We start from the raw sequence: 16,818 nt of genomic DNA on the forward strand, positions 1-16,818 counted from the left end.
TCTAAAAAAATACTCAAAACTATTTTAATGACTAAAATCTAATATCAGAAGATGAAAACAAAACAAGTTATCAAAATTTTGACAAACATGTTCGCAACAGCATTCGGTCCCAGGTTTTTGTCCCAGTCTAATTTTACTTACAGTCCATAAAATAAACAAACGTATTTGTAAACAGGATAGTTGATGGCAAAATACAATACAATGTACATATCTGTAGCTCTGACCAACCTATAAACCGGGCATCTCTATTCTATAGGTACAACAACATTGTTGGGCATCTCTATTCTATAGGTACAACAACATTGTTGACCCAGTTGAACAAGCTGTAACTGGTAGAGGTGATTGGCTCGATCTACATTGATGTATTGTGATCGTTTTTATCTTTAATAATAGGTATGCAACAGTGGTGAAAGTTAAGATCCATCCCAACATGATTTGATCTGTTAAATTAAACAAAGAAAAAAACCAACTGTAGCTTAATGTACAGTAAACAATAGTTGACATGCATTCTGGTGAGAGAGAGAGCATTATGACATTAATTAAGATGTCTAAATGCAGGGTTTTTTCTTGCTGTTTTGGGAACATAGCTTATATGTTTGGAATTGGGAAAATAGCCGAATAACAGCTGTAAAAACAGCCAAAAGAAATGAATTGCTGTATTGACTTCTGGAGAAATAGGGAGAAGTTCTGAAATTTAGGGAGAAGAGCTTACCCAAACATCAAAAATTTCTGATTTAATTTGTAAAGTAAATCGAATGGAGGATAAAGTCCTCCCCCCTCCACCCACCCATCCCGAAATTTTATTCTAATAGAGAATTTAAATCACTCCTTTGTACAGTTTTGTTTGTATTTTTCCTGAATTAGAAAGTCAATTCATCAATTCAAAAATACAAAAAAAAAATCTTGCTGTGATTCTTTCAAGAGAACAATATTTGAACTGCGAAAACTTTGTTTATATTACGTTCAATAGTTATCAATTTTTACAATGAATCATTGTGTCATTACTCAAATTTATTATGTTTGTCTTTATCGTGTAAACGCTAGTTAAATGGCCATGGACACAACTGAATCAAATAAATCGTTCTTGTGAAGTACGTTGTAACTATGAATGTTGAACATTGTTAAAGTATGTCCTGCATTATAATGACATTGTACAAGATGTCATCAATCCGAGACATTTTTTTCTGTTTTTACCTTTTCAGGGTTTTTCTTGCTGTTTTGGGAACATAGCCTGTACCCCCAAAATTGGGAATTTTGACGCGTAAATGTTCCAGACTGGGAAATATTTTGTCCCATAGGATATAGTAAGGCTGTGTTTAAGCACTTTCTCATACACTTGTTTGACATTGTACAACCTCTTTAACTTACTGCCATTACAAAATTGTCCATAATTTTGTCAATGTTTGTGCAATTTTGATGATTTTTTTTTTCAGGATGTAGATTGGGAATCTTTGCACTCATTTTGGGGAAAAACATGCTTTTTGGCATTGGGAATATAGCCCAATAACGGCTATAAAAATGGCCCAAAAAAATCCCTGCCTTTTGAAAGTGACTTGGATTGTAAAAAATTGTCTTGTCTTTTACATTTGGAGAATTAAAATTTAGGAAAATTTAAGAAAAAACATTTTTAAAGCTGAATGCCTCCAGATTTTTATGTAAAAAAAATTAGACTTTAATAACACTACATTTTAGAAAGAAAACTTTAAACCAATTCCATTTAATTTTATTTATATATCTTTTCAAAGCTTTTTGTTTGTATTTTTAAGTATTTTCTTATATATTGAAAATTTTACAACATTTTTTCATGAAGATATTTTTTGCCTTCCTTAATAAGTTATATATCATTGGTTTGCATTTTTTTGGCATGTGTAAGGTCAGAAAATTAATTTCCTCCAAAAATACAATGGGATTGTATGTAAATAAATTGATCAGGAATTCAGGATCAAGTAATCAAAGGTGAAATGTTAAATAGAATTTATAAAATTATAGTTAATCCACCAGTGTTTAGATTAAGACCACACTTGGTTAAAAGAAAGTATAATTACAATTTTAAGCTGAATTAATCTTGTTAACTTTATCACTGTAAATGTAATAAGTTTAGCCTTTTGTAGAAGCTACTGTAGTCAGCGGCCCATATATTGTGGTACTGTTCAACTTAACCAAGACTGAAGAGTCTGGCTATAACCTCATTTTGAGCAGTGCCTGTAGTCACTAAATGGCATAATTTGATAGTCACAAAGTAAACACCTAAACCAAACTAATAAAAAAACAAACAATAAAAATAATGTGGGAATCCAGAGGGGGAATGGATCCAGAGTGGGGGTGAAAGAAAATGTTTTTTTGAGGAGGAAGGCAACATTATAGGACCGCATTCAAAGTGTATGTGGCTGCTGCTACATACGACCTCGACGTAGTAATACTAATTCATATTTATATTCATGTTAATTATCTCAAAGAGACAAAGATTTTTACCTTAAGAAAACTTAGTTTTATTATTTTTCCCAAATTTAACTAGTGAGCTCGGAAAAATGTGAAAATAAGGGGTATTATATATTGTATATAAAATTGCAGTGGAAAAGGTGTTTCTTAAATGCTTAATATGTAAACGGCTAGCATCCACAAAAGTCACATCAAATTATTTAGTGTATACAACCGCATGTTTGTCATAGTGAGGGTTCAACTTGCCAGTTGCTCACTGTACAGAAAGGAAAGTTAAAAAAGAACTTCATGGTACTGGAAAGCTTTTGTCTTAACAAAAATCCTGTTGTAAGATGGGCACACTTGGGGCAAATTCTTGCATTTTACAAAGGGGCCCACTTGGAAAAAACAAGACCACCGCCTGCAGGTGCCAACGCTCCTCTGCAAGTGCTAGACAGTATGCAAGAAAAGAGTTATAGTTCACATTTTCTAAGTACAAAAAGGGCCATAATTCTGACAAAATATACGTTATGAGTTATGGTTCTTGGCCTACAAAGCCCCCTAATGATGATAAAGAAGTGTGCAAAGTTTCAAAGCTGTATAAGTTCTGATAGTTCTTGAGAAATGGTGGCCTAAACAAAAGTTAACCAAGAAACTTCTATTTTCGTAGTACTAAAAGGGCCATAATTCTGATAAAATGCATGTCAGAGTTATGCTATTGGCCTACGTAGTCCCCTATTGATGATAAACAAGTGTGCAAAGTGTCAAATTTAAGCTGTAGCACTTAGGTGGATCGACCTAAACAAAAATTTTAATAATAACGCCGATGATCAAGTGACAACAGTACCACCTAGATTTTTTTAAAAATCATACAAGCTAATAGGTGTTGTGAGTAGGCAGTAAATCAAATTTATAATGAATGAAGTTCTTAGTAACAATAATTACATTTCATACATTATATTGTCATATTCACTGAAAATTTATATAGAAAAAATGAAATTGAAACCTTACCTAATAATGCTCCCCTTTTGCAAAATGTAATGCTTTCAGGGCATTTTGCAGGGATATAAGTTAGCTATTTTTATTTAGGGGCCCAGACTGTCAAAAATGAATGTTAGGTATACGGGCATTTTCTCCAATGATTTAGGGGCCCAGCCCAAAATCTAGGGGCCATGGGCTACTCGGCCCCTGCTAATTTATATCCGTGTTTGGGGATACAATGTGTATGGTACCGTACTTTAGGGCCATTATTCATAAACTCTATAATTTGACCACAGTAAGAGTTTATGAATAGTTCATTAGAATGTACAAGTATTTATCATTTTTGGACAGAATGAATTGTGATCTCCAGAATTGGCTAAAATAGTTGTTCCTTCAAATTGAAGTTTGGTCATATTATGAACATTAAAATATGAGTTTTCGTTTCTAAAATGTTTTAAAAATTCCAAATCAAGAAAAAAAGATGACCACGTCTGGAATCGAACCCCGGACTGCTGCGGCAACTAAGACTTTTTCCCATTGTCATAACCAATAACGCTAAAGCGAAATTAATGAATTATGACATCAAAATATAGATATTTATAAGCAAGACAGTTTACCTGGAGTAAAGCGTTTCAAACACTTTTTCGAGTTTCATTGTAAAACAGCAAATTCTCGTGTGTTTCTGTAACATATAGTTTGTCAGTAATTAAGTTTTAAAGCCTTCTTATGAAAATTACTAAGATATATCATTCATTTCCAGCTCTTAAAAAAACATAATTTTTTTTTTTTGGTTGCCGATCAATCTGGAGGCCAGTCTCTTTAAACATATCTTGTAGAAATGTTCTAGAACCGGTCATTGTGGGTCTTTAACACTTTCTGATGAAATAGAATAATTGATATAAATGTCAAAATGTTTTTCCAGTCAATTAAGAGAATCAATATTCATGGAATATAACTCTGGGGCCTTATTCAGCTCTGGGCCGTATTCAGCTACATTTGCAAGTATTTCCCTTTTGTAATATCCATTTGTTTGCAGATGGTATCAGTCGTGAATTCATTGATATTTATCGTGGACCTACTTTTGCAGATTTTATAGTTGGGTCATTCCATGAAATGAAATCCCAGGGAACAACTTAATATGTTCCCCATTTATTTAACCCTTACCATGCTGGACATGGTTGATTCTGCCTTTGGGGCCAGTGTAGATCATGATCAGCCTGCACATCCATGCAATCTGATCAAGATCTGCACTGTTTAGTCAGTAAATATGAGTGAACATAAATGGTTTTGCCCCAATTAAATGATGGAACAGTCCATTTTAGAAATTTAGCAGGCTAAAGGTTAATGTTTTAAATTTGAAATCTAGAAATTCATATCTCAGTGAAATAGGAAGCTTATTTTGAAAGCACGAAATTTTATGCGAAGGAAATTAAATGATTTTACAGTACATGTATATTTCAGTGAGAAATTGATCACTTTGAATTGAAGTTGCAGATTTTAAAGCAGTTTACCTGTTCTTTTTATCATACAGATTATAAAAACCTGAAGTTAAATTATATTGATATATGAGCCGTGCCATGGGAAAACCAACATAGTGGGTTTGCGACCAGCATGGATCCAGACCAGCCTGCGCATCCGCGCAGTCTGGTCAGGATCCATGCTGTTCGCTAACGGTTTCTCTAATTGCAATAGGCTTTGAAAGCGAACAGCATGGATCCTGACCAGACTGCGCGGATGCGCAGGCTGGTCTGGATCCATGCTGGTCGCAAACCCACTATGTTGGTTTTCTCATGGCATGGCTCATATTAATTTGAGATTTGCTTTATTGAACATTATTGTCTGTTTCAAAATTTAGAAATTTTACTATTCATCTGTATACATGCCCCATTAACACATAATTATCAAATTTATGCGAATGGATGATTTTATTTCACAAAGTCTTACAGCAAAAAGCAACTGTTTTTATTTCCTTTCATGTGAGTTAAAAAGTTTAAAAAATCATGGAATCTAGTTTCATGACAAAATACCCGAATGCCCCTCTAATCATGTTAATTGCCCAAGATTCAGTTTTCTTTCATAATGTAACTTGATTCTTGTTGCATGTTAGGTAATACTGTTGATGTATAAAATATTGCTCTTTTTTTCTGTAATTGACCTATTGAAACAAGTTCATCTTTTTTGGATTTCATTCAAATTTACTCTGTAACAATTGTTTTTGTTCCTTGCCATTCAATGGCAAGTGTACTTATAATACAGTACAAAATGATCTTTTAAGCAAGGTTCAGTTTTATATTCGTGGATTTTTAATAGAGTACATAGGCGTAAAAAAAAGATTGTTTGTTTCCAGTATCCTGACCTACCCTAAATGTTTGGCTCAACCCTAAATGTTTTTATGGCCTTGAAGAATTTTTTTTTCCAACTTTTTATGCTTTAAACATGGTCAGTGATGTTAGAAATCAACTTACTGATGCGTTAAAAGCACAACCTCCTTATTTGTATTAATTTTTTTTTTTTACACAAAAATAATTTCCGAAAAGTCTCACTAAAAAAAAAATTATGACATACCTACCCTAATTTTTTGGAGCATGTTACCCAGAAACAAATAATTTTTTTTAGGTCGAACAGTACACTTGAGGATATAAATGTACACTTTACTCCAAAGAAAGGGGGCATCTGCGGCTGACTGGTTAAGGTCAATGACTTCAAATCACTTGCCCCTCACCGATGTGGGTTCGAGTCTTACTAGGGATGTAGAATTCTGCATGTGAGAAAGCCATTCAGCTGGCTTACGGAAGGTCGGTGGTTCTACCAAGGTGCCCACTGGTGATGAAATAATGCTCAGAAAGTTGCCATAATTATGACCTATTACGTGAAAGAAAAAAATACTGCAAAGAAAATAAAAATTACCTAGAATTACCTCATCAAAATACCTTATCATCATCTGATACAGTTTTAATAGATAATATTTCCTACAAAATACCTTGTAACAAACAAAACAAGAATGTTGACCTTTAACCTGCTGATGGCAAGTGATTCTGCCTTTGCGACCAGTGCAGACCAAAGATCAGCCTGCACGTTTATGGTCTGCACTGTGCTATTCAGTCAGTAAATTTTCAGTGAACATCCCTTCAAATGATAAATGGTACTGCCCAAATTGAAGGATGGACCAGTCTATTTTAGAAATTTAGCAGGGAAAAGTAAATATAGAGATGAAAATGGCTGCCAGCATAATGTATCAGATACTGATAACGCTAATTGCAAACTGTTTTTAGTTTTGACTTTTGTCTAGTTTTTTTCTAGGTAACTCCTACATCTTACCTGGATTTTACTTTGATAAATACAGCTGTTGTCTGATTAACTTGGTACATTTATGTCTGAATTGTTTTACATAAAATGCAAATGATCTGGTTTTCAGGAGAGATATTGGCTTGGTCCTATTTGTACATATTCCTGCCTTTTAATATTATGAAATGCCCTTTTTTAGGACAGACATAAGAGTTATCATCAAAGAGAATGTATCTCCCCCCCCCCCCCCCCCCCCCCCCCCCCCCACCACCAGCTGGAGAAGACGTCATATGACCAACATTATGTTTGTGTGACATTTAGGCTAACAAAAAATATTGATAAACCTCTGCAGATCAATAACCCCTGTACAACAAACAAAAGTTTCCCGTCTTGCTCTATAAAGGATGTATTTTGTGTTTGTTTAAGAGTTAGGTCCATGTTTTGGAGAAATAAGTTTGAACATCACCAAATCATAGAAAGGAAGCATTGTTTTACATGAAAATTTAACAGCATATAAAACGTGTATATTATTCTACAAAACCATTGTCAAATTACTCATATTTGTATTGAATTCCGGAAAGGGAGTGCATAAAGGGACCACACTTTTGGACAGTTCGAGAGCCTTTAAAAACACCATTTTTAAAAAGCTGTTATATTTCTTCGTTTTGATGCATTTGCAACAATGTGCCAGTGGTTAAACTTTAAACATAACTAGGTAAAACATTGTTTTTGACAATTCACTGTCAATTGTTTACATTTAGTAAAACATGTATTGGACAGATAAGTTGTTTGTCAAGATGTTGTTCATTTACTAATAATTTCTGTTGTAACACCCAATCAGATGCTGGAGTTTTGAGACTGGTTCTCAGTTTTATAATAATTGTCAGTCAGAAACTGGATGACAGTCTGTGAATGCATCCTTGCAATTGGTCAGATTCAAACTGGACTTCTTAACAACCAATCAGATGCTGGAGGTTTGAGACTGGTCCTTTAACTTAATAATAGTCAATCAAGGACTGGATGACAGTCTGTGAGTGCATCCTTGTCATTGGTTAGTTTTAAACTTGTGGTCAGAAAGAACCAAACAAACACATGAGTATTGAGACTGGTCTTACAACTTAGTTTTAGCCCAGGATCGGTAAAGTGAGACTTGACACCATTTTCAAAATTTATGCATTAACTGATGCAGACCAGTCTGGAAATTCTCCAGTTTATGGGAGGTTCTCTCACCTTAATTTAACTTGTATGTGACTACACTTGTATCAGGAGTCAAAGCCTTAACCCCAGATCCACTGCCTCCCTTAATATTCAATAATAATATGATGTTAATCTGTTTTCAGGAGGAAGAAGGACGGAAGGTTTAAAGGCTGCCGATATTGTCCCCCTCCTGAGGGAGAGGGTTGCCTATCTCTCAGGTAAGTTGGTAGTTTGCATCTCCTGAGGGAGAGGGTCGCTTGTCTTTTTGGGTGAAATGATGTGTTGTCCCCCTCCAGAGGGAGAGGGTTGCCTATCTCTAAGGTAAGTTGATATTGTCCCCCCTCCTGAGGGAGAGGTTTGCCTATCTCTAAGGTGAGTTGATATTGTCCCCTCTCCTGTGGGAGAGGGTTGCCTATCTCTAAGGTAAGTTGATATTGTCCCCCTCCTGAGGGAGAGGGTTGCCTATCTCTAAGGTAAGTTGATATTGTCCCCCCTCCTGAGGGAGAGGGTTGCCTATCTCTAAGGTAAGTTGATATTGTCCCCTCTCCTGAGGGAGAGGGTCACCTTTCTCTAAGGTAAGTTGATATCGTCCACATTGTGAGTGAGAGGGTCGCACATGTCTAAGGTAAGTTGATATCGTCCACCTGAGTGAGAGGGTTGCCTATCTCTAAGGTAAGTTGATATTGTCCCCCTTTTGAGGGAGATGATTGCCTGTCTCTCTGGTAAGGTATTATTAAGTAGAGATGTAATTTTCAAAGGGTATTAGCAGGAATCCAGACTATATGGGGAACATTAGCTTGTTACTTCCCTTGATTTGTTGTATGATAAAGCGCAAGGATAACCAAATATTACATTGGTCCCTTTCAGTTGGATTCCTCTGACTTTTTCGTTATAACCTTTACCCAAGATGTTGCGGTTGGTCAAAATTAATATGCTTTTTATGAGTAGGTTTCTAAATAAAATGATTAATCCAACCTAAATTTAACAGAGGGCCACTACAAAAAAACCTGTCCTTAATCATTTTCCAATCCAGTGAAATTTAGTATAGATATTGCTTTTGAAAATTAAAAAGAAGTCAATGATAAAAACCGCAGAAGGACCAATCTACTTCTTGGACATAATCAGGGGAAGTAACTGACTAATGTTCCCATTCAATTTCAGTAAGATATGAGCTAAACAAGTCTGTATTGTACAGGGGGCCTCAATATCTGATACCATTTTGTATGTCTGTATTTTCTATAAAGATTTTTACATTAAAATTTGTGTTTTGTGTACATTTTTCGTAATCAGGGAGTCTTTTTTAGAGAAGGTCTTTCTGAAAAGTAACATACTATATTCTACTATAATATTTCTGAGACAAATATTTGACGACTGTCTTGTCAACATTTTAATACTAGAAAGTTCCTGGTATCCAAGTTTATACTTCTTGTACATGGCTCTATTATAGCAGTTGTTTTATGTTGCAGGAGGCAGGGACAAGCGTGGAGGACCCATTCTAACATTTCCCTCCAATACACACCCAGAACGGTTGAAATATGAAGATTTACGCAGACTTATGACATATCTAGCCAGTGTTCCAAGGTATGAATTATGTTTTTTTCTTGCTTGAATTTGTTAGAGGGCTGTTGTGTTTCCCCAAGTGCTGGCATTGTTGGTGTCAAGCCTCACTTCGCATTATGGCACTACTTGGTTCCATTGTTGGCTTCTTAACTACCAGTACTGCTTCTGTTGTCAGCAAATCTTATAAATCTGTTGGTCATCTCTGGTTAAGAGTACAATTGTATCACCCATAATCTGACCATTGTCTGACAGTTATTTTTGTTTGATCCGTGCTGTCTGTGTTAAAAATTAATAACTTAAATAAAAAAGAAATTTGGACTGCGACATTGTCAGTTGTTATCCTAACCTGGCCAGCCTAGTAAAATCACGAAAGTTGTGGTGAATAATAACGTGATGGAAAAAAAACAGTGATGACGCATATAAGATAATATTTCCTGGAGTGTAAAACATCAATGTAAATTACAGGTTAATATTTAAATTTTTGCAGCTGAATGATATAAATTGCATGTAAATATTTCATGTGTAAATATTTCAGTGAAGATGTAAATCATTTCATTGAAGATAAGAATATTTCAGTGAAGATGTACAAGCTATAGTGAAGATGCAAAATATTTCAGTGAAGATACAAATATTATAGTGAAGATGTAAAATATTTCAGTGAAGATGTAAAATATTTCATTGAAGATATAAATATGACAGTGAAGACGTCAGATATTTCAGTGAAGATGTAAAAGATTTCAGTGAAGATGTAAATATTACAGTGATGATGTGATGTACATAATTATAATGTACATAATTTAATAAAAGCAAATATTTTGTTGTGATGAAAACTAAATGTAAATAGTTTAGTTTTGTTGTAAATTATTTACATTAATTTTTACAGTGATGATGTGAGGGAGAAAGGTTTTACAGTGATACTGGACATGCGGGGGTCAACTTGGCAGAATGTCAAACCGATACTGAAAGCTATGCAGGTTTGGTTTAAGTTTTGATTATTATGTCTCCCGCCTCACAATGGTGTGGGAGACATATTGATTTACTCCCGTCAGTGTGTCTGTCACAAAGTTTGTCCGCACCTTAAGTCGAACATTTCTCATCCGATCTTCACCAAACTTGAACAACGTGTGTTTGACCATAAGACATCGGCCAAGTTCGATAACTAGCCAAATCCACCCAGGCACTTTTGAATTATGGTCCTTAAATTACTGCTGGATCCACTCGTCCAGACCATCAAATTGGATCCATGCGTCTGGACCATCCAGGGAAACTAGACATTTTTGATAGGGGCAGTTTTGGGAGACATGCGCTTTTCTCAAAAGCATCTCTAGTTTGTATCTGATTTTCAGTACAGCTGTCCTAACCCGCCAGCTTAGCTTAATATAGAAAGAGCAAACCTATAGCTTGTAGAGTTGTGAATCCCTGGGCGAGGCGTATGTTTTCCTTGGCGATTTTATATTATTTTTCATCAGCCTTAGATTCTTGTGGAGAAGTTGTAATTACATGTAGGGAATGTGTGAGTACTAGTACAGAATCCAGGAATACTGCTTAGGTTAACTGCCAACCATTTCATAACAGTTACTGAAATGCTGTTGAAAAATGGGCAGAATAGACAGATCATATGAGCTTTAATTGATGGCTAAGTAAGTATCAGAAGAGCTAGCTCCCTAGGCTGGTTAGTTCAAAACGGAGTCCTAGAGCTTAGATAAATAGGAAGAGAGCAGATCTATGGATTGTTGGGTCATAAGTATAATCCCTGGGCGAGGCATATGTTCTCTGTAACACTTTGATAGAAGATGTTTTGTCAGAAATTATTTGTCCTGCACTACCTCTTACTCGTATGGAGAAGTTGTCAGTTACTTGTGGAGAACAGGTTAGTATTGTTACAGAAGCAAAGAACACTGATTTGGGTAGGTACCGGCCATAACGTAATTGAAATGCTATTGAAAAAATGACACCATACCCGAAAGAAACTAACAAATTACTTGCACCTGTTTTAATGTGAAGGATTTGAAAAATGGTATTAAACAGAACAAACAAGTATACATATAGTAACATTAAATGAGCCGTACCATGAGAAAACCAACATAGTGGCTTTGCAACCAGCATGGATACGCACAGTCTGGTTAGGCTCTATGCTGTTTGCTTTTAAAGCCTATTGGAATTGGAGAAACTGTTAGCGCACAGCATGGATCCTGACCAGACTCTGTTGGTTTTCTCATGGCACGGCTCAAATATAATTTTTCCTGAAATGGCCACTATGAGATTTGTTGTAGGTCTGTTGAAAAAGATATGTTTTCAAGTAGAATTTGTTTTATGCAAAAAATGTGCTGTTGTTTTTTCAGGAATGTTTCCCTGGCAACATAAATATTGCTTTTATTATAAAACCGGAGAAATTTTGGGAAAAACAGAGAACTAGTCTGGGTAGCTCCAAATATAATTTTGAGGTAAGAAGTTCTTGAGTTTTCTTTAAAGGGGCATGCATCCAAATACAATTTAAAGGCGCATGTGTCAAGATTCACGTTACAATATTGAAATTCTTGATAAAAGATAGCAAGGTCTGTAAAAAAACATAATTTGGTATACTCTAGAGTAAACTGCAGTTTTGGACATAAAAGATTTACTATAAATTTTAGTTGTGGTAAAATCGTCAATCTGCTGGCGTCCACAGTTTTTCTTGACAGATTTCTTCTCAGGAACTTAATGGATTGGTTTGGGCATGGTTTGGTTGATTTCAAAATATTTAAAATGAAATAAAGAGGAATTTCATGTGTTTCATTTAAAACTGATATTTATGAATTTTCACAACTGTGAAGTCCATGAAAAATTATCCCATACAACTTGTTGCAGCTTGTTAAAAGTCAGGGACTTGGTAAAGGTACGGAGATTATAGTATATATAAATATATATATATATATATATCTTTTTATAGTAACTTTATAAGAATAAAAACAGTGTGGATGTGTTTTCTCTGTTTCAGACCCATATGATATCAGTGGATAATCTAGTGAAAGCAGTCGACCGAAGTCAGTTGACTCGGGAATTTGATGGCAATCTTGAGTATGAGCATGAACAGTGGATCAAGCTTAGACTGGTACCTCATTTTGACAATATGATTTTTAAAGACTGGTTACTCATTTGGGCAATTCAATTTTTTTTAAAAGGCTTGTTACTCTTTTCATCTGTATGATTTTTAAAGTCTTTTACTGTTTGGCAAAATGATTTTAAGGACTGGTTTCCCTTTTTAGCTGTATGAATTTTAAAGACTGGTTACTTTTTTGGCTGTAAGACTGTTTGAGTAAGGTCCAAAGCGCACATAGATCACCAAAGTTAAAAAAAAAAAGAAGAATCATTTTAAAAGCCTTTCTCTTGAAGTACTTGATAGATGTTCTCATGCTTGGTATACATTATCCTGGAAGTGACCTCTCAGATTTATTTAAATGGTTCTGTTCCACAGCCTGTTTTTACCTGCCCAGAAATTAGATAACCCTAAACAGTTTCTTCTTATGGAATGCTTGTTCAAATGAAAAGTCCCTAAGACACCTCATGAATAGGTTAGTTATCACAACTTAAAATGGTACTGTGGTATATCATAATATTTTGGGCAGTGCCATAGTACATTCAGTCAAAGCTAAGGCTATGGTACAATATATTTTGAAGTTTTTCCTGCTGGATTTAAAACGGCCCAAAAAAAATGTCTGCCTCCATGTTGACAGTCTTTTTATAGAAATTACATAATTTAACCAAATTATAGACAAAAACAATACTTTGTTGTTAATACAAGTATTTCTTTAAAAAAGGTTTGAAATTACGTATTTCCTTACTTGGACGTATACTCGCAATAAACCAGTACAAACGATTGGTGTCACAGTTTGTATCTCTATAGACATAGCATTCTTACTTGCAAGTTATATTATGGTTCTTGAAAACTTCCTCAAGAACAAATATAAACTTGCATAGAACTTTGTCAACTTATTTAAATGCCCAATTAAAGGCCACTTTTGCCCTTGTGGCCCCATGTCATGATGTGGTCGTGGGACGATCTGTGTATGAAAAGAATTGGAACCACTGCCTTACCCTTGCACGATCGTAAGAGGCGCCATATAACCTATACCGTGTTGGTGCACCGTAAAACCCAAATAAATAAATTTGCCTTCGTGTTTATTTCGTATTCCTTGAGCAAAAGTAAGGCTTTCAGTTAATCCAAATGTTATGAATTTTTCATTGCCTCAGTCGATCTCCTGCTATTTTGTCAATCTTTTTTTTAAACAGATGTTGGAGGAATTTATTTGGAAGGCCTTAGATTTGTTGGACAAGTTGGATGAACTGAGTAGTATACTTACCAATCCTGATCTTCCGACGGACCTCAATGAGGCACAGAAACGTCTCGAGGACCATAACCACTTGAAGAAAAGGGTTACAATGGCCCCTGTTGAGCAGTTGGGTCGTGAAGGTCAATATATATTGTCGAGTATTACGGGTGAAGGCTTCGACCAAGCAGGTAGGATATTTTATACAACGTATTGCTTTATTCCAAGCCTTTCATTGGTTAGCAGAAACATGACAGTAGAATATTTACTGATGTTCCTGTTTTTCAGTGATTTATGTGAAATATTACAGTAGATTATTCACTGATAAACTAGAATTATGGTCCTTTCTTAATTTCACAGAATAGGCCATAGTGAAGAAATTTGGTTTGTTCAGCTCTGCATACACTTTTTTTTTGAAGGAATGGATTCAGATTTGCTCAGATGTGCAATCTTATCTGAATACAATTTGTTTCAAACTTCTAAATTAAATCATCCTTCATTTAACAAATAATCAAGGCCTTTCAGTGGTTTATCGTCTGATTTACCACGGTTCAGAGTTCAGATGCGTAGGAATTGAACCACGAGGGCGTTAGCCCTCGTGGTTAAATACTGAAGCACCTGAACGATGAACCGTGGTAAATTAAACGATAAATCACAAGAAGGCCTTGATTGTTTTCATTCTGACATGCTCATTGATATATTTTAGTAAATATTTTGCTGGATTTCATTTTCGCAAGGAGTAATATATCGGACGTTATGCGGCAATTTGACGTCATAATTGACGTCATAATGCTCTCGCGCATCAAGCGTTGTTTATCACAGAATATACAGAGCTTGATTTTCTTCTTTGTTTAACTGGAAATCAAATCGAGTCATGTTAGAATGAAGATTCAAGAACCTTTGCTTTTTAGAGGATGGCACAGTATGTAGAAGAGCATCTGTGTCCATAGAAACAATCCTAGTTTGAAAACTGAAAAATATATAGCTTTGAAACTTTTGTTTATCATCATTTGATGAGTAAGTAGGTCAAGAACCAAACTCCTGCATTTTGCACTTTCCAGTCTACCGTGGCACACAACAGTGGTTCTCTTGATATTTTCCTTCAAAAATTGACTTGCACTTATATCTTCCATTGTTTTCAGGCCCAGGAACAAGGTTTGTTATTTCTGGGAATGCCGATTTTCAGAGTGCAGTACCTCAGATATCACAACTATTGGAGAATCTCCACTCTACAAAACAACATTTAAACCAGTTATGGACAGTAAAAAGGTCTAGACTGGAGCAATGTCTGCAGCTGAAGATATTTGAAGATGATGTCGAAAAGGTAAGTCACTTCTGGTCAATGTGAGGAAGTTGTAAGCTGCTTACACAGAGCAAAAGAGACTTTGTGGCTAAGGCCGCTGAGTTTGAATCACTTGCCCTTCTCTGCTGTTGTTTCAAAATCTCACTTTGGTTGTAGAATTCTCTGTGTGTGGAAGGTATTAGCTAGCTAATTGCAGGTCAGTGATTCTACCCAGAGTTTGTTCGTTCATGTCTAAAAGAATGCCACTAAGGCACTTTGGGCCTTTCTCCATCATTGAAAAGCTCGAAAATTACAATATAACATTTGATTCTGCAAGATCAATGTTAAGCCTAACAAAAAGGTAAGTCACCTCTGATTAATGTTGGGAAGATGTCAGTTACTAAAGAGGAGTATTAATACAGGGCCTGTACTCATCAATACAGAAAATTTTAGACTAATACTTTTAAAGTTCTTAACTTTCATTTTTCTCTGCCGTTATTATATTAGCACGAATAGTAATGAAACTTTGCACAAATGGATATTATGCACCTAAAGTATTTCATCAGTATGAATTTCTAGCATTAACATTTCTTAAAAGAATGCATTGGAATGGTACTCTAGAGCTGCAGTACTCGGCTAGGCAAGTTCTGTTGATGATTCAGAATTTTAGAGTAATTATTTTACTGTGGAATCAATTTAATTCGTGGGTATGAAATTTCGTGGTTTGGTCTTAAATGGGTTATTTTGTGCATTTCAACTTTTGAACATGGAATGAATCGGATTTTCCCTCATTTCAAGATTTGTTTTGTTGAGATTTGAATAAGTGGATTGATTCATCTATGAAAAAATAGTCCTTCATGAATATTTCTCATTCTACAGTATGTGCTATGAATAAAGTTACGATCAGTTGAAAATATGGCGTTCTTAATTCTGAAGATCTTAATTTCATCAACTTTTTCATTTTTCTTGAATTTCCCTTTTAGTTGTGAGACAATACCATTGACATATTACACCATTTTTATGAACTTTGAGAATGGTAATAAGAACTTTTTAAGTTATCTGAAATATCTCAAAATACAGTTTTGATTGAGTATTTACCATTTGTAAATCCGTTACCCATTTTCACCCATTTTGGATGCCAAAAACTTTTTAATTTCAGTTTTGACTTGATTTGTTGATCAATTTTGATAAAACTTTCAGAATTCAAATGGCACACATAATGCACAAGTAGACTGTAGCAGTTACTTCCCTTGTTTTAATAACAGTTTGATTCTAGCAGTTACTTCCCTTGTTTTATTTACAGATGTTTAACTGGATATACCATAACCGTGACATGTTCCTTGTAAACTATACAGAGATAGGAATGTCACATCAGTTTGCTGTGGAGTTGGAGAATGAACACAGCCAGTTTGCTAACAGTGCCGTGGTAAGTATAACTGTAGAGATCAAGCAAACAAAGTTCCATTGTATATACTTACATACATCACCTGTCTAAGGGAAAGCTTCCAGGGGGTCAGATACTATGATTTTGTTCTGTAGCCTGAATAAATTGATAAAAGTGACGTAAATAAAAAAAGAGAACTCAGCGTCAATTAAAACAATATCACGCTTCCGATATGAAATTCAAATGACAATATGGAAATGAAATATGTTGATGTTTCTTGTCCTATTGTAACTTAACAGAGAATAAAATGAGGATTTAATAATCCTGATTATATTGAATTCGCCCAGTCTGCAGCATGTAGTCACCTTTGAGTTTAGATTTGTAATATAGGCAACTTTAATAAT

General features: G+C 35.0%; 1 protein-coding gene across 3 annotated transcripts in view; it reads left to right on the forward strand.

Annotated features, from left to right (window-relative positions):
* LOC123538436 (kalirin-like) overlaps positions 1 to 16,818 on the forward strand; it is a 315,629-nt gene that overhangs the window by 5,541 nt on the left and 293,270 nt on the right. For all 3 annotated transcript variants that reach the window (XM_053530236.1, XM_053530237.1, XM_053530238.1), the window contains exons 2-9: positions 8,025 to 8,099; positions 9,348 to 9,462; positions 10,325 to 10,415; positions 11,784 to 11,885; positions 12,419 to 12,532; positions 13,711 to 13,939; positions 14,891 to 15,072; positions 16,334 to 16,456. In XM_053530236.1, coding sequence (XP_053386211.1) covers positions 8,025 to 8,099; positions 9,348 to 9,462; positions 10,325 to 10,415; positions 11,784 to 11,885; positions 12,419 to 12,532; positions 13,711 to 13,939; positions 14,891 to 15,072; positions 16,334 to 16,456 — 1,031 coding nt within the window. The remainder of the gene's footprint in view (positions 1 to 8,024; positions 8,100 to 9,347; positions 9,463 to 10,324; positions 10,416 to 11,783; positions 11,886 to 12,418; positions 12,533 to 13,710; positions 13,940 to 14,890; positions 15,073 to 16,333; positions 16,457 to 16,818) is intronic.

This window comes from Mercenaria mercenaria, chromosome 18, assembly GCF_021730395.1.
Source record: "Mercenaria mercenaria strain notata chromosome 18, MADL_Memer_1, whole genome shotgun sequence".
NCBI classification, from domain to species: Eukaryota; Metazoa; Mollusca; class Bivalvia; order Venerida; family Veneridae; genus Mercenaria; species Mercenaria mercenaria.